The 23621-nt window shown below is 43.6% G+C and overlaps 2 protein-coding genes across 2 annotated transcripts; one reads left to right on the top strand and one right to left on the bottom strand.

Moving 5' to 3' along the window:
* Positions 1-6843: 6843 nt before the first annotated feature.
* Positions 6844-9280, bottom strand: SPATA46 (spermatogenesis associated 46). Its single transcript, XM_061610267.1, has 2 exons — positions 9175-9280; positions 6844-7388 (listed from the first exon to the last, which is right to left on the bottom strand). The coding sequence occupies exons 1-2, from the start codon at positions 9278-9280 to the stop codon at positions 6844-6846; spliced, it is 651 nt and encodes a 216-aa protein (XP_061466251.1).
* Positions 9281-16769: 7489 nt separating this feature from the next.
* On the top strand, positions 16770-21179 carry C1H1orf226 (chromosome 1 C1orf226 homolog). Its single transcript, XM_061610283.1, has 3 exons — positions 16770-16848; positions 19718-20012; positions 20735-21179. The coding sequence occupies exons 1-3, from the start codon at positions 16770-16772 to the stop codon at positions 21177-21179; spliced, it is 819 nt and encodes a 272-aa protein (XP_061466267.1).
* Positions 21180-23621: the final 2442 nt, after the last annotated feature.

Raw genomic sequence — 23621 nt, forward strand, 5'->3', positions numbered from 1 at the left:
TCTTTCTTAAAATGAGGCGCCCAGAACTGAACGCAGTATTCCAGATGAGGCCTGACTAATGCAGAATATAGTGGGACTATTACTTCCCTTGACCTGGAAACTATAGCTCTGTTGATGCAGCCCAAAACCGCGTTTGCCTTTTTTGCCGCAGCATCACACTGCTGGGTCATGTTCAACTTGCGATCCACTACAATTCCAAGGTCCTTCTCACATGCACTACTGCTAAGCTGGGTATTTCCCATCCTGTACCCGTGCATTTTGTTTTTGTGGCCTAAATGCAGAATCCTGCATTTGTCTTTATTGAATGTCATTTTATTAATTTCAGCCCAATTTCCTAGTCTATCCAGGTCCCTTTGGATTTTATTCCTGTCTTCCATTGTGTTAGCTATCCCTCCCAGTTTCGTATCTTCCGCAAACTTCATAAGGCTTCCCTCCACCCCGTCATCTAAGTCATTGATAAAAATGTTGAAGAGTATCGGCCCCAGGACAGAATCCTGTGGCACTCCACTTGAGACCTCCTTCCAGTCCGAAGCAGAGCCACTGACGACCACTCTTTGAGTACGGTTTTCCAACCAGTTGTGAATCCACCTGACAGTATTTCCATCTAGTCCGCTTTTGACGAGTTTGCTAGGTGGGAAGCAGCCACCGACCAGCTCTTTGTGTGTGTTGGGGGAAGGGTAGTGGGCAGGTGGTTGTTGCCAGCACTCTTGAAATGGCTTTAAGGAATGGGAAAGGGAAAGAGACTTCAGAAGGAAAAAGCAGGAGCCGAAACTGCCCTTTAAATGGCAGAGTGAGAAGATAAGACAAGCCCCGGTAGACCACACTGTTTAGCCCAGCCTCCCATTTCCAGAAGTGGCTAGCCAGGTGTTTTTGTGAAGCCCACAACAGACCATGAATTCCATTGTTTATCCTACTGCTTGTAACCCCAGCAGCTGCTGTTCAGAAGGAAACTGCTTGTGAACCTGGAGGTTCCATTAAGCTAGCATGACTAATACCCATTGAGAGGACACCTGGCTTTGCTAAATTAGTTTTTTAGGCCTAACACTAGGGAGCAGAAACACACCCACCATGGGTGCATTCAGTGGGTGTGGGAAAGGGCTCTATGCACATATTACTCCTCCGCAGAAGGAGGGAACCTGATTGGGCTAGATCCCCCTCCATTATGTGGAGGAGTTCGACCCCATCCATCAGTATGTGCATAGAGCCTTTTCCCACGCCAGCTGAATGCATGGATGGTAGGGAAGCATTTCTTCTGCAGACGTTTGGAATGGGGCTAGCCTACATTTATTATTTATTTATTTTATTTTATAATACTTGTATACCGCCCCATAGCCGAAGCTCTCTGGGTGGTTTAAAGTAACTAAAAACATTAAAACAAATACAATTTAAAACAGATCTTATAAAAACAATTTAAAATACAATTTAAAAATTTAAACAGTATAAAACACATGCTAAAATGCCTGGGAGAAGAGGAAAGTCTTGACCTGGCACCGAAAGGATAACAGTGTTGGCGCCAGGTGCACCTCGTCAGAAACATCATTCTATAATTTGGGGGCCACCACTGAGAAGGCCTTGTTGCCATCCTCCGAGCTTCCCTTGGAGTAGGCACCCGGAGGAGGGCCTTTGATCTTGAATGTAGTGTACAGGTGGGTTTGTATCGGGAGAGGCCTTCCATCAGGTACATGGCCTTGCAACCCCCCTCACGTATTCCTTCAATGCTTATGTGGGGTGTGGCAGCAAATCCCATCAGTTAATTGACTGGGGTTCCCAAAGTGTGAGCCATGGACCACCAAAGGTCCACGAGCTTCATTGGGTGGACTGTGGCATGTCTATATTAAATATTCATATTGATTTTAATTGTATTTTATTGCTTCTTTTATTTCTATGGAATCAGTTATATGGAATGCAAATTGTAATACAATAAAATACAATATAAGAAATAAAAGAAGTAATAAAATACAATTAAATAGCATCTAGAACAGTGCATTACAATGGCCGCAACAGGCAGAAAAATCATTCAGTGATCCACCAAGACCATCAGCAATTTTCAAGCGATTGGGGGGGGGAGTTTGGCAGCCACTGTTCTATGAGGAAGGGAGAAAAACCTCTCTCTCCCCCTCCCTCCTCATAGCATACATAAGCACATCCCTGCCCAGACATCTTCTTTCTATAGTTAATAGTCCTGGATCCCTTTAGCCCTTCATAGGTAAAGTGTTCCTGTCCTCTGATCATTTTAATGCCCTTTTCTACACCTTTTCCTTAATTATAAACTCCTTTTGATGCCATAATTAGAACTGAATCATAATATTCCAGATGTGACTACATAATATATTTATATCCAGGATTGCCAGTATGGTGCCCTCCAGATATTGCTGGACTACAGCTCTCATAATCCTCTGGTCATTGGCAATGCTGGCTGCGGCTGATGGGAGTTGGAGTCTAATCATGTGGAGGGCACCAGAATGGCTACGTTGGATATTTAAGTTTTCATTGTTTGTCTTGATGTTTCTAGGAATGAAGTCTTTTTTATTTTTGTCTTTTCTTTTGCTTTTTGCTAATATTGCCTTACATTTGTTTTACCAGAATCTGTGCAAAGTTTTCCTCATTTGGACAGAACTTCGACTTCTTGCCTCTTATACCTCGCTTGACTCTACTCTATAACCATGCTGGTTAACTCTTACACATTTTTGTACACATTTTTGTACCTTTTCCAAACTGAAGTAGGCATTCTGTTTGATCTTCTAATTTAACTGTTCCTTTAACTGTTCCTCTCGTCTCTAAGTAACATGACCATGTTGTAAGGGAGCAGAGAGTGTCACTATTCTGGTCTCGTCACTCTTTTGCTGAACTCACAAAGAAGCTTCACTGGCTAGGCTTCTTTCCATTTTCTTAAACAGCTGTGAGACTTCCTTGCTGGGTCTTCCTCATGCTCACAGGGACAGGTGAAATGAAGAAGGGTTGCATTATGGATATACAGAGTGGGATAAAATCAATCCCAGAAGAGGCTCCTTTAGAAGAGGCTTAGCTGAAAATGAACCCACACAAGGACTTTTCTGTAGGGAACAGCAAAGTGCAAAAAATGTTGGTAGAAGTCAAACTAGGTTTTCAAGCCATTTTAATGGTTTGCTGTTAGTGAAAGATCACTCCCTCTGTGAATTGCCCTCTTCTGTGCGCCCTAGCCCCACACATTCATGTTGCAGCTCTTTGCGTTTTGATGTCATACATGGGTACATTTGGCTTGTGCCTTAACCTTCCATTTTTAGGTGGCTATGAACTTGCCCTCCCTCACTACCAGCAGAGTCACTGGGTGGGAGCTCCATATGCCTTGCTGCCTCTTCAAACTGGCAAGGCAGATTTAGCAGAAAGGGGTCCCTCATTCTCTGCCAGGCTTCTCAGCACTGTCAGTATTAAAGGGGTGGCAGCATGAGAAACCTGCTGCTGCTACGGGACAATTCTACAGGCAGAAGATGTACCAGCTGAGGAGGGAGAGTGGATCATTTGTGTGGACTGAAAGAGCAAGGTAGGCAAGATCTCTTCTGAGTGACGATTTGAGTGTACAGAGAAGTAGTATGAGACAGCTGAGAGGCAGCCCTTTCAGCTCTTCCTTGAGAGAGCAGCACTGGTCACATAGCAGTTAATCATTCAAAGTGGAATATAGGAGCTGCTTGCTGCTTGGTCAGAGTTTGGGGCCTCAAATGCTCTTATCATCAAAGAATCGGCTGAAAGTTGTCACACACAAGAAAGCAAGACAGAGCTTCACTTTGCCTTTGCTGTTTGTTGTTGTTGTGTGCCTTCAAGACAATTACAACTTATGGCGACCCTAAGAATCAGCAACCTCCAATAACATCTGTTTTAAACCATCCTGTTCAGATCTTGTAAGTTCAGAGTAATGTGTCAGGATCTTTGCCAGTTCCTAATCCTATTACATGGCTGAAGGACTTAAAATTTTCCTTGCAGCTTAATGGGGAAATTCCAAATGAAGAAAAGTCACTCTCTTAAAATCAATTTAAGACCCTCCGTGGCGCAGAGTGGTAAGCGGCGGTAAAGCAGCCAAAGCGCTGCTCATGGCCGGAGTTCGATTCCAACGGAAGGAGGAAGTCGAATCTCCGGTAAAAGGAGTCGAGGTCCACTCAGCCTTCCATCCATCCGTGGTCGGTAAAATGAGTACCCGGCATATGCTGGGGGGTAAAGAAAGGCCGGGGACGGAACTGGCAATCCCACCCCATATATACGGTCTGCTTAGTAAACGTCGCAAGCCGTCACCCTAAGAGTCGGAAACAACTCGCACTACAAGTGTGGTGACACCTTTACCTTTTTAAAATCAGTTTGCATTAGCAAACTGTTGATCATAATGCCAACCATGAGCTTCAGTGAGCTCTCATTTTTCAAAACAAGTTTTTATCCCTCGTCGCTAAAAAGAGATTCATCATACAAAATGCTAAAAGGCATAAAAACCAGGGGTGGTATTCAATGCTAATCCTACTCAGAGAAGACCCAATGAAGTCAATAGACATGGCTTAGGTTTATTAATTTCAGTGGGTTTACTCATGAGTAGGACTTAGTTGAATACAACTCCAGGGACCAAGCAGAAAGGTTGAATTCATTCTTGTTTTTCAATCCTAGTACTTTCTATGTCCCTGTATTGTTTTTCAGTGACTGTCTGGCATCCTAGTAGGGTTGCCAGGTTCATGGCCTGAGACTGATCCTGTATCTTTAGGAGAAGAGAAAGTCACCCAAGTGCTTTTTGAGGCTGGGCCCAGCCTCCAAGAGGTCTTTTGTATCTTTAAAAGTTGTGCAAGCGGGAGGGAGAATTCCACCTTGCGGTTTTTCCCATTACAGGGTTGCAAGAACATCTGCACTTGGCTGACTTTCTCTTCTCCTAAAGATACAGGATCAGTCTCAGGGCCTGAGCCTGGCAACCCTACATCCTACACATTTTCATATAATCATTTCAGAATAAGAATTTTCTAAAATAAGCGCTCCATGAATATCACCTGTAGTTTGGTACAAGCCAGGTCCATAACATCTTATGAAAATTATGTTAATTGCATATACTAAATATGCAAATTAGTCAGAGCCCTGTCACTTACAATATGTTTTGTTGCATCCTTGATCGAATGTAAGCAGCTGATTTTAATTTTAGTTTTACCGAGTACTTAATAGCTCTTTGGAAACTCTCTGGGCCTGTGAGGAAAGGCTGTGGTGCTATGTTGGCAGAAGCTCTTTTTCCCTAAGTGTAGAACAGGAGCCCTCCTCCACTGCAGCTGGCAAAGTTGTTCAGCAGCAAGGGGACAGGCATTTCCCTGCAGGAAAAACCAACAAACATTCAGCAAACATGTTTCTCACATAAAATGTGGAGGTATCCTTGATTTTGAACCAAGTACACATTTGATGAGTCACTGCAAAGTCTGAGGAGCTCTGTAGGTAGTAGTAGTGTAGATTTGGATCAGGCTGTTTGTGAATGCCTGTTACAGGCGGGCCCAGCTTTACGGCGCTTCGCCTTTTGGCGTTCCGCTAATGCGGCGGCTTTCAATTAGGGAAAGTCCCCACTTTAAGGCACTTGTTCCGCTTTTACGGCGGTTTTGCTCGTCGCACGCCATTTTCGTGTCATTTTCACACGACGCACACCATTATCTTCAATGGGTTCCGCTTTTCGGTGGCAGTCTGGAACGGAACCTGCCGTATAAGCGGGTCCTGCCTGTACTCTTATTACTAAACATTTTGTAAATGAAAGATGGTCCCTGTTCTGCAACTATGTAGCATATAGGTTATGGTTGCTACATTTTCCTATATTTCCAGATCCAAACAGCAAGAACTGCAACCAACCCAGTTTATTCTTTATCTTCCACTTCTCTTGCTTGGCATTTCATTTCTAAAATTTATTTATTGTATTTATAGCCCACCTTTCCTCCTAGTAGAAGCCCTGTGTTTCAAAAGGTGGGGGGTGGGGTTCAGGGAATCAAACTGATTGCTAGCCTAAACACTGCCAAGGGCAGACCTTGATCCTCATTCAGACCTCTGTCTCTTGTTTCCTGTTCAATTTGCTGTGGCATGTGCTACAATGCCTGTTCTTGAAGAACTGAATGTACAGGCATGGCAGGGAGGAGGGTGTTGAATGAAGCACACATATACCACATAACTGACAGGATTGCTAGGTACCTCTCCCCTTGCACCCTCTCCTGCCTGCCCTAGTCCCACAATGTGGGCAGATGAGGGGCCTTGCAAGGGCCAAAGACCCCCGAACCAGCATAAAGTGGGAATGAGCTGCAGGTAGGCCTCCCCCAGCCTAATTTGGAGCCATGCTTTTAATGGCTCTGTGGTCTGTATGTTGAATCTGCTGCCTTGGTGTGTCTTCAGCGGGAATAATTCCTCTTCCATGGCAATCGGGCAGTCTCAAGGTACCATGTCTAGGCTCCAGGCATGGCTCTGCCCAGTCTTGTCCTATTGCTGTATTTTACTTGTCTTAGTGATTGTGTCTGTGAAACACAGAAGCTTTAGCAAACAGAACCTAACTGAGGAGTGGAGGCAGCGAGGAGGGCAGCGAGAGCAAGTTACATCTAAGCTTTGGCTAGTGCCAAGGCTTGAGTAGCAGCAGTTGTAGAAATAACCTAAGTCAGTGAGGGACAAGCAGAGGAAGGAAGATTGTGAAAAAGGATTGTCCCGTTTGGGAACAAACTTTAGGCGAGGAAGGGAGAGGAACTGTCATGGAACAGCGAGCTTGTTTCAAGTAGCAAGCCCTTTTGGAGGAATGTACCAAGTGGCATCAATAATTTGCTTTATTCTTTTGCTGTCAGTGAGGGAGCAGATGTCTGGTGGTAGTGTGCCTCCCATGCACAGGCAGAGCTACTTGAGCATGTTGCTGCCACTGCCTGCTGGGCGGTTACTAGGCCGGCACTTGTGTTCCTTCTCCCACAGCGCTTTGAGCTTCTGGTAATAGACCTTGCAGCTGAAGCCCTCCTTGGAACCACATTTGATGTGGGTCTTGAGTGAGTGCAAAGTAGGGAATATTCGGCAACAGGCCATGCATTTGTATCCATTCTGCTGCAGAGGTTGCCATTTGGAAGCCAAGAGGATGTCCTGGGAAGTAATGCGGTTCCTGGCCTCAGTAGCAACCCTGGCCTTCCTGCTGCTGCTACTACTGTCTTGGGGATACCTTTTCTCCAGGGAGCCAGAGGAAGAAGAACCACTGTCAGCATTCTCTCTAGCTTGCCCAGCATCTGCTGGGACTTCTCTGCTGTTGCCTCTGAGTGTGCGTGGAAAACTGCAGGAGTCCACTTGATTGTCTTTGTCCATGGACACAAAGTAGCTGTAGGGGGAGTACCAGGGCCGATAGATGGTACAATTCCTTCGTGAGGTCTCGCTGCTCTGCAGTTCCGTAAGAAGGCAATCTGACAAAAGAAAAGGTGGGGTGAACCTTGTGCCTTTCTCAGATCTTGCTTATACACCTTGCTGGTTGATGGGCTGAGAAGAGCAGTGAATATCCCTGTGGAGACAGCCAAATCATGTTGTCCTGGACACCATTAGCCAAAACTAGGTCTTTTCTTTAAGAGCCTTATCTGAGGCCTATGTTCTGCTGCTGCTGTGGGGCATTATGTACTCCTTGTTCTCTGTTTGTTTTAGCAGATGTGTCACCCTCCCTCCCAGAGTGCTAGTCTGCTGCTCTTATTCTCACAGCACTCCTACTGGCAGGACCTTCCTTGCTCTCTCCTGCCCCCACCCCCACTTTTAAAGCGCTGTTGGAATGCAGACACTAAATTGAAACTGCTATGCAGGACACATTGGGTTGTACACAGTGCTAGTTCTACTTAGAGTAGACTCATTGAAATCAATGAACTTGGCTAACTTAGGTCTATTAATTTCAGTGGGTCTGCTCGGGTAAAACTTATTGGATACAACCCATTCATCTTCCCTTTCTCAACGCTAGGATGACGCAACTGTTTCCCAGCATTAAGATGAACAATTTGTTGTGAAGTATAGCTGAGTCCTGTATGAGAGACAAATAAGAAGACCCCTAAATAACCAACCAACAAAGGTGACAGTCCATTCCTTGCTTCCATCCTTCCTCGTATGAGATGAAGTATTGGTGGCTGAGGTGGCAGCTAGAAACACAATGTGTTTGAAGGGGCTGCTCCAAGGCCTGCTTGGTCCCAATGAAGGAAGCACCTGGCTATGGACCAGATAGTATCTTTCCTGGGAGAGAGGCACATACACTGAGAGACATGTGGAGATGCTGGGACTGTAAATGCCATCCACAGAAAACAAGTGTCTCACCAGATGTCATACCAAACAAGCTGTGCCTGACTGTGTGTGCTGCACTAGTGTAAGGCAAACTGGACTGATGTCTTTAAAATTCTTGTGTTCCAGGCACACCAAGGATAAAGCAAGGGTGGCATTGGACAATACCAAACAATCTAAAGGGCAATACAAATTTTAGGAAGCCACTCAGACAGTTGAAGAATCAGATGGAGAAAGAACCAAGGCATCACAGAGTAGCTCCATAATTCTGCACCTGAATACTAATTTACCCATTCACCTTTTGACTGGGCATATGCCAGTCAGTTTCTCAGGGTTGCTGTGGTAGAGTTGGTGGTAGGAAGGTCTTTCACTCCCTATAGTAATTTCTACCAGTAGCCATAAGAGGGAAACAGAAGTGCATTTCACATTTCTCTTACTAGGTTGTAAGGAAACAGACCAGTAGGAAGGCTGAGATATCAAGATCCAACAGGGGTTCTTCAGTTCTCTCATTCTGGCCACTGGTCTATGTTGACCTTTCCTAGCAAGCCTCGGTTCTTTGTGGGAAAGGTTGGTATGGGACCCTTCTATTCCGGCACAGATCTAGGCTATAAACATGACAATAAGATATAGCTTACAGAGCAGGGTGTGAGTTTTTACATCACTATCTTGCTAGTGGCCTGGTACTACCCAGAATCTTGCAGAACTTGCAGAAGGATGCTACTATGGTGCAAATGGTAAAATATAACATTGCATCTGCTCCAAGTTAGTAACAAGTTTTCCCCTAGACAGCCCAGAAACTCTTCTGATTGCCAACACTACCACATGCTAGATTCCTCCTACTCCTACTTCACATGTCATTTAGAAAATGGTTTCATATGTTCAAACTCTTCAAGGCTCAGTGGGTATCTTTCACCACTACCATCACCACCCACAGCTCACCTGGCAATTTGCTTGCGTGTATAGGGCATGTTAAGTCAGGTACACTCTTCAGGGCAAAGCTGGGGAGATGTGGCCCAGAGATTGTCAAGAGAGAAAAATTTTCCATTTCCTCTCAAGACACTCCTTAACAAAATGGGCTCCTTTGTTATGCAAAATATCTCACTGCAAATGACCACCCAGGTAGCTGGCATTATGACATCATCTGCTGACATAAACAATGACTGCTGACAGCTTGGCCTGACTTGATAGAGCCTGAGAGTTGATGATGGCAAGTTGTGGGAAAGCATTTCTCTATGAATCTGATCCTGAATCCTGCCTCAGGTGAGAGACATGTAGGAAGACTGCACCATTTCATGGTACATATCGAATGAAAGTGGTTCTGTGTCCTTCATGACAGACCCATTGACCTAATTTATTATCTCTAACAAGATAGGCAATAATCAGTGGAATCAAAAATAAGACGCTCTGCCCACAGGTTCACATAAAAGACCGGAAACAAAAGCAAAGGAGGCTAAGAGGAGGATTTGCCAGAAAAGCTCAGCAGAAGAGATGCTATGCAATTTTTTTTAATGAAGTGATTGAGGTCGCTTAATCATAGATGGGAAGAGTAAGCGTATTACACAACAATATTGTACAACCAAGCAGAAAGGAATGGAGACAAGAAATGGAGATGAAAATCTTTGGCTTGCCAAGTAGATGTAAGTCAGAATACTCGAAGAGTGAATAAAAGCGTGGAACTAGACAGTAAAGACACATTAAAGATAAAGAGGTTGAAATGAATCTGAAATGAAAAAGAAGTGCCTTTTTCTATCTCTGGCTGGTTCACCAGCTTCAGCCCCCTCTGGACAGAGATGACTTGGCAACAGAACTCCATGCGCTGGTATCTTCTAGATTGGATTATTGCCATGTACTCTGCATGGAGCTGCCCTTAAAGATGACTCAGAAACACCAGCAGCCAGATTTCTGGCTGCAGTGGAGTTCCCTTTAGAACTTATATAACACCTGTTTCAAAACAGCTGCATTGGTTGCCAGTACATTTCCCGGTCCAATTCAAGGTGCTCACATTAGTGTTTAAAGCCCTGAATGACTTAGGCCCCAAATATCTGAAAGACTACCTCCTTCCCTACGCACCCTCTCAAGTGTAGAAATCAAGCAGAGGGGGCTTTTTTGGTGGCTTGGAGAGGGCATTCTCTATGGCAGCGCCTAAGTTGTGGAACTCCCCACAGCAGTGCGTCTGACAATTTCACTGTACAGTTTTCAGTGAATGCTGAAGATGCACCTCTTTAACCTGGCCTTTGACACTTGAGATGTATATTTTTAGGACTTTCCTTATTTTTTGTTATGTGTTTTTGGATTGTTTTTCACTGTTTTTTAATCATGTATTTTAAAACTGTTGTGACCTTGGACCTTTGAGTGAATAACAACAACAATAATAGTGATCTAGGGGAGAGTAGATTACAACAACTTGAAATGAAGTAAATAGTATGAAATATTTAACGGAGAAAACAGCAAAAGAGGACAGAAGAGGCAAAGAGGAAAGGATACTGGGTAATAGCACCAAGGTGAATAGATTAAACCAGGGGTGCACATTGCAGTGCCCTCCAGAAATGGAACTACGACTCCCATCTTCCCTGCTCAGTGGCCATGCTGGTTGGGACTGATGGAAGCTTTCACACTTCGGACATGAGGATGGAAAATCAGCATAAGGGGAACTAGATGATAGCGCAAAATCAGACGATGAAATCTAGGTTAACGGAAATTATTATGAAGAAACTATTCACACAGAGCAGCAGAATGGTGGCACAGTGAAACAGTAGATGGATACCAGGGTAAGGCAGAAAGAACTGAAGGAATGAGAGGGGGATATTGATTAAAGGAAATGTTCCCTAGCAGAGAGCAGCATGTAATGAACTGAGACAGCACAAGAAGGTCTCAGTAAGAAAAGGAAGCCACAAAAGAATGCAGATGCAAGCTAATAGGCCTTGCTTTGCCTTTTACTTCATTAAAGAGGCAGTGGTGCAGCCACCCCTTAAAAAGCCCACCTTGGACCTAGTGGTGTGTAACAACTACTGGGCAGTTGCCAAAACCCCATTTTTAGGAAAGGTGGTGAAGAGGGTGGCGGCGGAGCAACTGCAAATGTTCCTGGGTGACACTGATTATCTAGATCTACTTCAATCCGGGTTTAGGGTTTAGGTTTGAAACTGAATCAGTCTTAGCTGTGCCAATGGATGACCAGTATTGGGAGAGGGACAGGGAGGGTGTGACCCAGTTACTATCACTCAATCTCTCAGTACCTTTGACCGTGTGGGATTGACTGTGTGGGATGGATACTGGAAGCCCTGTACTGCAGTGTATCTGCATGGTCAAGTCCAGACAGTAGCACTAGGAGAGTGCTCTTTGACTCCCTAGCATCTGTGCTACGGGGTCTGCAGGGCACTATTATATCTCCAGTGCTTTTTAACATCTTTTATGAAGCCACTGGGAGAGGTCATTAGGAATTTTGGAGCATGGCGCCATTAGTATGCTGATGACACACAGCTCTACTTCTTCATAGCTCTGGACTAGTAGTGTCTTAATGAAGTGATGGACTGGACAGGATTCAAACTGTGTTTGAATCCTAGAAAGATGGAGGCTCTTGTGTCCAGAAGATAGCCCAGTTGCCTGTTCTGGATGGGGTTGCACTCCCTCTCTAAAGAAGGAGGTATTGAGCTGGGGAGTACTCCTGGATACATCTTTGTCATTAGAGGCCCAAATTACCTCAGTAGCTAGGAGTACCTTTTACTAGCTTTGTCTGGCATGCGGGAGCATACAGCTGTACCTGGATCAGGACCACTTGGCCTCTACTGCCCATTCACTGGTAACCTTGAGACTGAATTACTGCAACATACTTTATGTGGGGCTGCCTTTGCACCTGGTCCAGAATCTCCAGCTGATGCAAGCATGTGACACCGCTACTAAAACGTCTGTACTGGCTGCCCATATCCTACTAGGTCATATTCAAGGCTCTTGTGTTGATATACAAAGCCCCTGCAGTTGGATCCAGGATATCTTAAGGACCACCTAAGCCCAGCCGGTCACTGAAATCATCCTAAGGAGCACGGTTAGTTGTACCCCATATTACAGAGGCCCAGCTGGCCTCAGCCAGAAATTGGGCATGTAGTGTCACTGGCCCCATGCTATGGAACACTCTTCCAGCAGAGATTCAGCAGGCATCCTCACGTTAGACTTTCAGGTGTCTCTTGAAGACTTTTTTATGCCAACGGGTCTATGCAGTTGTTTAAAATGTCTTTTGAGTAGCTAGTAATTTTAAGGATTGTTTTGTATTGTTTTTAAATGCTGTACACCATCCTAATGTTTTGTGAGAGGGTGGTATACCAATACTTGTATAAATAGATTTTTTAAAAGTTGGAGGTAAAATTTATAACAGAAAAGCAGACTAGAGCAGTCCTCGGTAGTTAGCAGAGCCAATGATGCTTCCACAGCATTAGATGGAATGATGTCTCCCCTATGACTATCTTTGCCACTGTTACCCTTGCCTAATTTAGATTTTCCTGAAGATTATAAGCCTATGTGGGGAAGTGAAGCCTGGTTTCCAGCCTTCATCAGAAAAGTATATGGAAGCCCAATCTTGCCTCTAGATTTCACCCTCCAGTTGCAGGAAACACCTGTAGAATATCTGCAAGATGAATCCTCAGAACTGTGGCTAAAGGCATATAAAAGACTGCTTCTAACTCTGTGCCAAAAGTTTTTAAAAGTCAAACTAGTTTGGGATTTTGGGGGAACAGGAGGATGTTCCTTTTCTTCACTGCTACCAATTGTGTCTTATAATGGCAACAACAACAACAACAGCTCAAGTTGTCTCTCAATCTTTCCTTTGCATCTCTGTGCAATATTATTTCCCCCCCCCCCCCCGGCCTTCTGGGGCCTTTTTCAGTTTTCATGTTTCTCCTTGATTCCTTTCCCTCCTCCACTACCTAGCTCTATTCACAATCTCGCTAGTCCATCTGCCTAGCCTCCTCCTTTGCCCTGTGCTTTGGAATTGTCTCCTACTTCCTGCCACAGCCACTCTCTTGACCTTGCGTTCTCAAAAAACCACTTTCTGTCTGTCCTTTTCACTGTGGAATTCTCCCCTTCCAACCATCATTTTGTCCATTACATCACATTTTTTCTGCTCTGCCTTTTGCTCCTTCCATGAAGTAGTTCATTCATGCAGTGGCTTTCGTTTTTTGTTATTAGTAATTTAATATATAACAACAAAATTATATTATTCCCCAAAATACAAACATACATAAAACATATAAATGAATTTCTAAAATGCAGTCAATAAGAACACAACAGTGTAAGGTGATTCTAAACATCAAGCTCTAGTGTTAATCTAGCAATCAGCTTGATGCATAGGTCAGAATGTGGCATGGTGTGCATCAACCCCGATTGATCGCCTGATTAATAAAGTGAGCAACAATCTGATTTATAAAGGTCCTGATGGCCCAAGAGTTACTCTGAATTATAGAGAAGATCTGAAGCCAAGTTAAGGTTGGACGACTGACATTTGATAACTAGAAACCTGAAGAAGGCCCCAGAAATATGTATGGTAAATGTTCAGAGGTATTATTGGGATTTTAATCGCTTTATTAAAATCTGTTTGAATTTGGCATCATCTATACCTGTGAATTGAGCACTAAAAATGCCACCGTCTCTTAATCCACCTCCACCTTATCATATGTGCACAATAATTCTATTGTTAAGATAGGTGAGTTTCCCATAAATAATGTTGCACTGGACTAAAGTTTTTAGTTTTGACAGAAATGTATACTTATTTATTTGTGTGTGTGTGTGTGTGTGTGTGTGTGTGTGTGTGTGTGTGTGTGTGTAAAAGAAATGTACGTTTATTATGAACTATTATATGTTGTATTTATCACAGGTCAGCTTGTGATATCTATAGAGACCAGTCAAATAATTTACTTCTGGTGACAACATTATGGTTTGTATATGTATTGATCACTGAGGAAGACCTCTTGTGGGTTGAAACATGTCTGGTTTTCAGTAATAGTTTTATTATTGTTGGTCACTTGAGCTTGATGTTTAAACAGAACCTTACACTGTTGTCTTCATAATGACTGCATTTTAGAAATTTCATTTATATGTTTCATGTATGTTTATATTTTGGGGAAGATTGAAGTTGAATTTTATAAATATTTCACTAGCAATTCACAGATATACTTATATCCAATTTTGTGCCTCAGTCTATCTACCTTTTGAGGTTGGGTTTTGTATTTCCTTTTTTGTGTGTTGTTAACGACGTAATTGTACATGATTGAATTATACATGATTTTGAAAACAAAATTGCAGAAAAACAGTCTGATTGAAAACTTTCAGTAATCAGTTTGAAAACTTTAGAGAAAATAACAAATTAACATCCCCATTTTGAAATTGACGATTTAGCTGAAGTCAGCAGTATTGTAATCATTCAAGACGTTCAGTGGCTTTCTTAGAAGGACTGCCGTAACCTTATCCACCCCTTACCTACTTTGTCACTCACTAGACACTGTAGCTTTCAAATTTTCCCTGTCCTTGTTCTTGAGGTTTTTGCCCTATTGTCCTACACAACTGTAAAGCCCACAATTCTCAGTCTTAGCTTACTTATAGAATAGTAGAGTTACAAGGGGTCTATAAGACCATCGAGTCCAACCACCTACTCAATTCAGGAATCCAACTTAAAACATACAGGTGGCTGCCTCTTGCATGCCTCCAGTGTCGGACAGCCCACTACCTAGGCAATTCCATTGTCGTATGGCTCTAACAGTTAGGAAGTTTTTCCTGATGTTCAGTTGAAATCGGGCTTCCTGTAACTTGAACCTATTATTCCATATCCTGCACTCTGGGATGATCGAGAAGAGATCCTGACCCTCCTCAGTGTGACAACCTTTCAAATACTTGAAGAGTGGTATCATATCTCCTCTCAATCTTCTCTTCTCCAGGCTAAACATGCCCAGTTCTTTCAGACTTTCCTCATAGGGCTTTGTTTCTAGTCCCCTGATCATCCTGGTTACCCTCCTCTGAACCTGTCCCAGTTTGTCTGCATCCTTCTTAAAGTATGGTGACCAGAACTGGATGCAGCACTCAAGATGAAGCCTAATCAGTGCCAGAGAGGAACTAGTACTTCATGTGATTTGGAAACTATGCTTCTTAACTATGCAGCTTAAAATAGCCTTTGCCTTTTTTGCAGCCACATCATACTGTTGGCTCATATTCAGTTTGTGATCTACAACAATTCCAGGATCCTTCTCCCATGTAGTATTGCTGAACCAAATAACCCCCATCTTATAACTGTGCATGAGGTTTCTTTTTCCTAGGTGTAGAACTTTGCACTTATCCCTGTTAAATTTCATTATGTTGTTTTCAGCCCAATGCTCCAGTCTATCAAAGTCACTTTGAATTTTGTTTCTGCCCTCCAGGGTATTAGCTAAATGTAAATGTACTGCCTTCAAGTCGAATCCGACTTATGGCGACCCTGTGAATAGGGTTTTCATGAGGCTGAGAGGCAGTGAGTGGCCCAAGGTCACCCAGTGAGCTTCATGGCTATGTGGGGATTCAAACTCTGGTCTCCCAGGTCGTAGTCCAACACCTTAACCACTACACCACACTGGGTCTCCAGGGTATTAGCTATTCCTCCCAATTTTGTATCATCTGCATATTTGATAAGCATTCCCTGCACTTCCTCATCCAAGTACTCCCACCACTTGCTACCTCTGTTCATGCTAGTGAACTACTGAGTGCCTCTGGAGGAAACCAATGTGGCTGATTTAAGTCCTTTTCAAGTGTCCTACCTTCACACAATTACAATCACATGACAGGTAGGGTGGGTCCGAACTCGCTGACCCCATCTGTGCATTGGCAAGAGATCTGAAGGGGGCAGCCTGCTAAAAATGCATAGGTCCACCACCTGATTTGCAACCCTGATTATACAGGGTTCTAAACTGAACTGGGATCTTCCACACGCACAGTAAGCTCCCTGCTTCAAACCCCACCACCAACGTGTGGACAGCAGAGGGGGCAGAAAATGCTGCGCTGTTCTTCCCCTCACATGAGTGTAATTATGTGAGGGAAGAACACCCAAAAAAGGGCTTTTATCTTAAATTCTCTCCCATCTGAGTTACCAAATTAAACCATCTTGATCCTCACTCATTCTAACAATCTCTGGAGCCTCTCCTCTGTCTTTTGTGCTCTACTAAGCCCTGCTCTTCAGCTGCCCTGTTACATCTACATATCCTGGCTCCCCTTCAGAATTTGGGACTCTCTGCTCAGTTATTGCCAATGGCTTTAATCCACAGGTTAGTACAAAATTGGATCATAGATCAGGTTACAGTGCACACAGCATTATGATCAATACAAGGCACTTCTCGCCTTGGCTTCACTAGCAAAGACATTTTCACAATACTTGACATGCCCCCTGGATCCCCTTAATAAAGAACAGGGTGGGCACGACTACTTGCCCAGGTATTTTCTTTCACCTCAGGACTGGGAAAGTGTGTGAGCACTCCTACCGGTAGGTTAGTTAATAGGCTCAGTCTGTTAGCACCTGCGCATCCGACAGCATGTCTGTGATGTTTGAGGCAAGGATGATAGCCAGGTCCTCTCTTGGCTCCACCTCCAGCATTCCCTCTTTGGCTGAGAGTGGGTCAGCAGCAGGAAGCTGGCCCAGTGGCAGATCGGCTGCTAGAAAAAGCATGATGGGATGGACTGATGGTTCAACCCCTTCATCACCATTGGACGACATCTTGGGGAAGGGGCTGTCAGTAGGCAGATCACTTAGCCCCTCCCTGACATCCTCACCCATGACTCCCCTAGAACCCAAACTATCTCCTCAGACCGGTCCTGCCAAGATTTCTCCACTGGGCTCATGACACTAGCTTGCATCTGTGTACAGTGGTAAAAAACAATGTTATCTCCACCTTCCTTTCCATTCTGTCTTTCCACCTCACACTTTTCTTCCATCTCAGCCCCATCTATTTTCATCTCTAACCCTTCCATGTGTCTCTTTGAGCCTGTTCCAGCTCCTAATTGCTCTCCCCCAGTATAGTCCCCACGCACCATATCATCAGTGTAACCTCTAACTACTAGCCAATATCCCTTCTTCTTTTTGCCTCCACGCTCCTGGAGTGTGCTTTTCCCTCCCGTATTTTCAGCTTACTTTCTCGATCTCTTACAATCAGGCTTCTTCCCTTGGCATGCCACTGAAAGTGTGCCTGCTAAAATTATTGGCAATCTTCTCTGTGGTGAATCTGAAGGTTTGCCCTCCTTCTTTGCTGCCTTTAATTGTTGATCATCCCTTAACTTCCTCTAAAGTTTCCATTACTCTGTCCTTAGCCAGTTCTTCTACTGTCAGACTATTTATCTAACATTACCACTGTGGGCACCTTCTTAGCTTTTCCCCACCCTGTCGGGATTCCTCAGATTTCTGATATTATTCCCAGCTGTTCTCTCTCTCTACACTCTTTGGGTAAGTTTATCAAATCTCATGGCTTTCCATGCCACCTATATGCTGATTGCTCCCAGCTATACTTCTGTTCTCCAGACCTCCTGCATCCCAGTTCTATAGCCAATCCCACATCTTTGACTGTTCACTGATATCTACGTAGGTAGAGCTCATCACAGATGTAACATGTCAGACTGAACTATTTATCATTCCTCCCAAGCCTTCTGCTCAATCTGTTGCCAATCATACCTCTTGCGCTATGTTTAGAATGAAGAGGGGTGAACTCACTGTTGAATAGTGCCTCCAGAGAAGCAAACTGGTACAACATTCTGTATAGCATGAGAATATATGGAACAATAGTGGAATGCATACAGTCATATAAATAAAATTATTTTATGCATTCATAACATAGCATGTAATCTCTAGAACAAGAAAGAAGAGTCCAGGTTCCATGGCAGTAAGAAAATGGCTTTTTGTCGTTTCTCTGCCTGATTAAAGATACAAAATGGTTAAAAAATGCTCTGTCAGTATTCCAGCAGGAGGCCAATCAAGTAACCCATTTCAGATATTCATGTTACCCACTTTTCTGTCTTTAAAAGACCCCCCAAGACTACTAACAAAAACAATAAATATTATAACAACTCAAAATGCAATACAAGAAATATCAGTAATAAAACTAAAATAATTTCAGTCAAGAACACAATGCATCATTCTACCAGGTCCCTGCCAAATGCTTAATGAAAAAGACAGACTTAATTTAAAGTACTTTTAATTACACTGCTTAAATGAAAAAAGCACATGATGAGGCCATCTGGTGCACCAACTATGGTGTACCAATTTCAAAAGTTCTCTCAGATACCTCAGTGGGCAAATAGGATAGCTTCTATATGTGTTTATGTGTTTATTTTAATATTTTATATGCTTGCTTAATACTGGTTTCTAAGCAGGGGGCCTGATTTCCATTAGAAATGCTTCTGAAATTGTCCCCATGTGAATTGCTTCATAATTTTGGAATACTGAATTACATTGGGATGTGCCAACCTAAGTTTAACTCAAAATAGGCCCACTGAAATTAATGGATCTAACTTAGTCATGTCCATTAATTTAATTGGGTCAACTCTGAGTAGAACTAGATACAGCCAATTAACCTGTTTCCAAAGTAGAGCTGGCCTCAAAAGTTGTTGTTGTTTTACAAATGTTGCTCATGGTCTGAGGGTTCTCCTGGAGCCATCTCTGTCACCAGAGGCCCAGGTGACCTCAGCTAGGAGTGACTTCTACCTTCTTTGGCTGATAATATGGCTATTGTCATTTCTAGACCAGGATAACCTCAGCATGTCACCCATGCACTGGAAACTTCCAGACTGGATTACTAGAATGTGCACCACCTGAGGCTGTCACTGAGTTTGGTCCCGAAGCTGCAGCTGCTGCAAAATGCACTGTCTCGGCCGCTCACTGAAGCAGAATATTACCATAATGTAATGTCCTACTACAAGAATTGCACTGGCTGCCAATTAGCTACTGGGCTAAGTTCAAGGTGTTGGTACTGATGTACATAGCCATACATAGCTTGGGACCAGGGCACCTAAAAGATTGTCTCATCCCTTAATATGTACAATCAATCACTGCACTTTGCAAGAGAGGGCTATGCAGATACCATCTCACCGAGAGGTTTGTTCTGTACAGTGTAGGACCTGGGCTTTAGTATAGCAGCACCTACCTTTTGGAACTCCCTCCTGTTCTTTTGCAGACAAGTGCCATCTCTATAATCTTTTTGGCACCTGTTGAAGAACTTCTTTTTCCAACAAGTGAAGATGTTCACTTCCAATAAATGAAGATTTTTATCCCAGTTCCTATGTGTATTGGACTTGAAATAGTTTTTAACTATGCTTTTATTATTGATGTTTTTTATTGTTAAATTGCTTCAGGATGTTTTATGGGAAGTAATTTATAAATGAATGAATAAATGAAATAAAACATATGAATGATGTTCAATCAGGCTAGATGAGGTAAGATGCCTCTGCCTGGCACCACCCCACTCATATAGGTGTTGTTTTCTTTCTTTTCTAGTTGACCAAAGTATATTTGAGAATTCAAATACTACCCCTGCATCAAAGCTGCCAGTTGCCACATCTGTCTCCCTGCACTCCAAGTCGTTCCCACGAGGCCAGCCAGAATGGGTAGGTGGCAGCCAGCACCTCAAGCACCTCAGCAAGACTGTAGGTGCAAAGGTCAATGATTTTCTACGCAGGAAAGAGCCCACCAGCCACAGCAGCTTTGGAGTAACAGAAGTCAATGAAAGTGCAAAGACAGCACTCTCATGTGGACAAGAGCCACTGCTGGGAAGCCAAAATCAAGAGGAAGGGTAAGTGACTCCATAGGCCTTAGTGGCAGCCATTGTTTGCAGCTTTCCTAGGTCAGAGGGTGTAGAAATGGGACTTTAACCCATGGCCCTCCAAATTCTGCTGGACTACCACTCCTCTCATCCCTATTGTCCATGCTGGCTTGGGTTCATGGGAGTTGGGAGTTGGAATCCAACAACATCTGAAGGTCCAAAGGTTAGTCACCCCCAGCCTACAACTTTCAGATGTTTCAGCTCCAGGACATCCAGTTAAAAGGAGGGGGTAATGTGGTACTAGGCAGTTTTGTCCATCGCTACACTTAAACTTACTTGTGCACTAAAAAGTAGCACACCAAATAGGTAGGCTGAAGATGGAGCAAGACTTGCTGAATTAGCACTGGAATAAAAAAGCACCAGGGTCACACATTCTTGGAAGGTGTATTCCTTTGGAGAATGGAAAGATGGCCATGACATTACTCAAGCTGTGCTGTCCTGATAGATGAAACGGTTGCTGCACTTTGCTGCTTTCTGAATGCTGCATGTTCTAGCTTTGGTTGAAATGGAAGCCGTTTCTTAATTGCCAAGAACAGCCATTAGTATTTGCTATACTGTTTCTTAGGAAGAAGCTGGTGGCAACAAAAGCTGCAAACCAGAATTGGTTTCAGGTCATGCTTTCCAAAGGATTTAGAAATGCACAATTCTCATATAGTTCTCTCCTTAACCTTTTTTTGTGTGTGTGCTTGTAGGCAGGCTCCAGTTGATGCTATTCCCCGGCTAAGTCCACCTCCAGAGGTTGCCAAAAAACGTACCCCAAGAGCACTTAAGACTACTCAAGATATGCTGATCGCTTCCCAACCACTCTTGAGTAGCATGCAGGCTTCTTTTGCAGAGGGAAGGCAGGAACACGCATGCCCACCTACCAGGACAGAGGCAGCACAGAGTGAGATTGGTTCACTGACACAGGAGGTTGGAATCAGTCCCACCAAGGCCTTTGATGTGCCTGATCTCATTCATAAGGAGAACCTGGAGCTGAAGCTGAGCAATGCTTATAGAATATCCCCCTCCCTTTACCCAGAAAGTGTGTCATTCCGACTCAATGTGAGTGCTGGCAAGAGCTTGGGCTCTTCAAAAGCAAAGACATCCACTCTGGAAAATGAAGGTCACAGTCCAGACTTGCTGTCCTTTGAGTAGAATTATCTCAGCGGTTGCATCTGTCCTCCAGTTTCGTAGCAAGATTGTCACCACTGCTGCTGTTCATTTCTGAGTTTTTCTGAGCCAGATAACAGAATTGACCCCACATCGCCTGAGGACAACTTCAGTTGGGTAACGCAGCAGGAAGCATCCTAAGATAAAGGCAGGTAACCTTTCCAGCAGCATGACATCCTTGAATTCACCATGGGAAGCCAGTCATTGGGACTGTACAATTTGTGCTGGTTTTGACCAGTTCCTGTAGGTAGAGTGGCTACAGACCAGCCAGGAAAGTGCAACTCAAAGCCAAAGCACAAGCAGAGAGATATCACTGCTCCAAGAGTAGAGCTCTGTTCCCTTAAGTCACTAGCCTTGCAATGTAGAACACTTAAGGAGTGCATTGTACTTCTCCTAGCCCACGGGGCTGATTGTCATGAACTGAGGGGTAGTCCTGGGCTTCTGTATCTTGCGCTGAATTTCCACACAAGGAAGCACTTTAAATCAGCTTCATGAACAAATCCATTCATATCTCAAAATGGGAATTAAAAGCCTCTTCTGCTTACAGCCATCCTCTCGAAGGCAAATAAGAGATCACAATTATTGTTTTTATTCTCTGTGTGGACCAAAATTTCCCTGCAGTATATCAGCTGCATTTGAACTCCACAATCCTAATAACATTCTTTATCTAGAATTTCTGGTGGAGTTCTATTCATCCAGGTGACCAGGAACCTTAACCTTTTTTGCCAAGGTGTTCTCAGTAAGCACACAAGATACCTAGCCCTTGATCATGTGTGAGGGAAATCATCGAAATCATGCTCAAGTGCCATCAGTCCTATTAGTGTCTTCCAGGAAATAAGTCTTTGCTAGTTCTGCCTTCATTATAAGTGTACCTCACCGTCTTTCCAGAAGTCCTCAACTCTAATATTTAATATTTTTCATATTTGCTATCCAAACTCAGCACTGCATGTTTTAAAGCCAAAGAGACAGTATTAAGCAGGTTATACTGAAATTAACCTGCCTTCTGCAGTGTCACAGCGTAGCTGTCTGCTGCTTTCCCCTTTTTACTTGGACATGATATGGAGAAGACTGAAAAGCTCCCTTCTGTCTCACTTGCATAGCAAGTGCCTGACCACATTCAGGTTGATGACAAGCTTATCTAATAATACTATTTGCAAATGCCATTCTAATAGCATTAACTGCATTGTGTTTGTACAGTTGTTGATAATCTGTGGCTGCATGATCATCGCAGATGTTTATGTGATTTCCAAATAGTCTCAGGCCTCATCTGCAAATCAGGCCACAAAACTTTAGTATCAAGGAAATTCCACCTCACTGGCAAATTTTCAGCTCTATAATTAATCTTTTCTACAAATATTTGAAATTCAGTGAATTTTCCTGTTTCATCACCAAATGTTTATTTATTTAGCAAGATTCATATAATGCTTCATTAAAAAAACATTTGGAAGGTTTCAAGTGTGAAATCCCACAAATTGTCAATTACTGACAAACCCTAATTATGATTGTACGTTACCTGTCAAATGCTATAAGAAGAGAGAGAGAGAGAGACAGAGAGAGAGAGAGGAGGAGGAGGAGGAGGAGGAGGAGGAGGAGGGGTGTGTATCAGATTCAGACAAATCCCAAATCTTGATCTGAATCATGGTGATTCAGAGAGATTCAGGAGATGTCCAAGCAAACCTGGGCTCCTTCCAAATCAAACCAGGGAAAACAAAGGGGTGGGAGATGTGAGAAGGTAGAGATGGGTGTAGTTTTGTAACTGACAGCTTTAGCTCCCAGCCAGGGAATCTTTACCAGGGATCTCCTGTTTTGCTTCCAATCACAGTGTTTTTGGAAGGGATATAAATGAGAACTTGCGGTTGATCATGTGATTCCATGGCATTTTGTGACTGTGTGTCTGTGGCAGCAGCACACAGGGCTTCCAACGATGCATGAGAGGTAGCACTGAGAACCTGCCTGTATCCGCTGCTATCTTTTCAGTGGCTGCTGCTGACACCAACGCTCCAAGCAAGTGCATGGAGTTCCACTGAGTCCCCACAATCTGAGGGCTTATCTACACTGTGGTTTACTGTGTGTTTGCTGCTACTCACATCTCCTCTTAATTTGCATTAAAATGCATCACATGACGTTGCATGTCACATGACATCCCCCCCCCCCGTAAATATGTACTAACCCAATCTCCTGATACTACGAAAGCAGCAAAAACTATGTCTTCACTCTGCTCCACTAGTGGTTGCAGACGCTTTGCTTCTATGTTTTTAGGTGGGTATGTCAATTGTTACTTTTTCATACACCCCTTTCTATAAACTGAGCATGATCGGTTCCCTAGCAACCAGAGGAAGTGAAAATGTAAAATTAGAGGATGTGGTCATTGGAAACTGACACATAGATCCTTCATAGAGGAAGGACCGCTTGTGTGAATGGGCACTC

Source organism: Rhineura floridana, chromosome 1, assembly GCF_030035675.1.
Source record: "Rhineura floridana isolate rRhiFlo1 chromosome 1, rRhiFlo1.hap2, whole genome shotgun sequence".
Classification (NCBI taxonomy): Eukaryota; Metazoa; Chordata; class Lepidosauria; order Squamata; family Rhineuridae; genus Rhineura; species Rhineura floridana.

Excerpts from the sequence above, each read along its gene's own strand:
- SPATA46 (XM_061610267.1), bottom strand. The coding sequence starts at position 9,280 with ATGGAAAATTTTTCTCTCTTGACAATCTCTGGGCCACATCTCCCCAGC. Across the intron at positions 7,389-9,174 it reads ACACGCAAGCAAATTGCCAG|ATTGCCTTCTTACGGAACTG; the intron begins GTGAGCTGTGGG and ends TTCTTTTGTCAG.
- C1H1orf226 (XM_061610283.1), top strand. The coding sequence starts at position 16,770 with ATGTCTGTGATGTTTGAGGCAAGGATGATAGCCAGGTCCTCTCTTGGC. Across the intron at positions 16,849-19,717 it reads CATTCCCTCTTTGGCTGAGA|TTGACCAAAGTATATTTGAG; the intron begins GTGGGTCAGCAG and ends TTTCTTTTCTAG. Across the intron at positions 20,013-20,734 it reads AGCCAAAATCAAGAGGAAGG|GCAGGCTCCAGTTGATGCTA; the intron begins GTAAGTGACTCC and ends GTGTGCTTGTAG.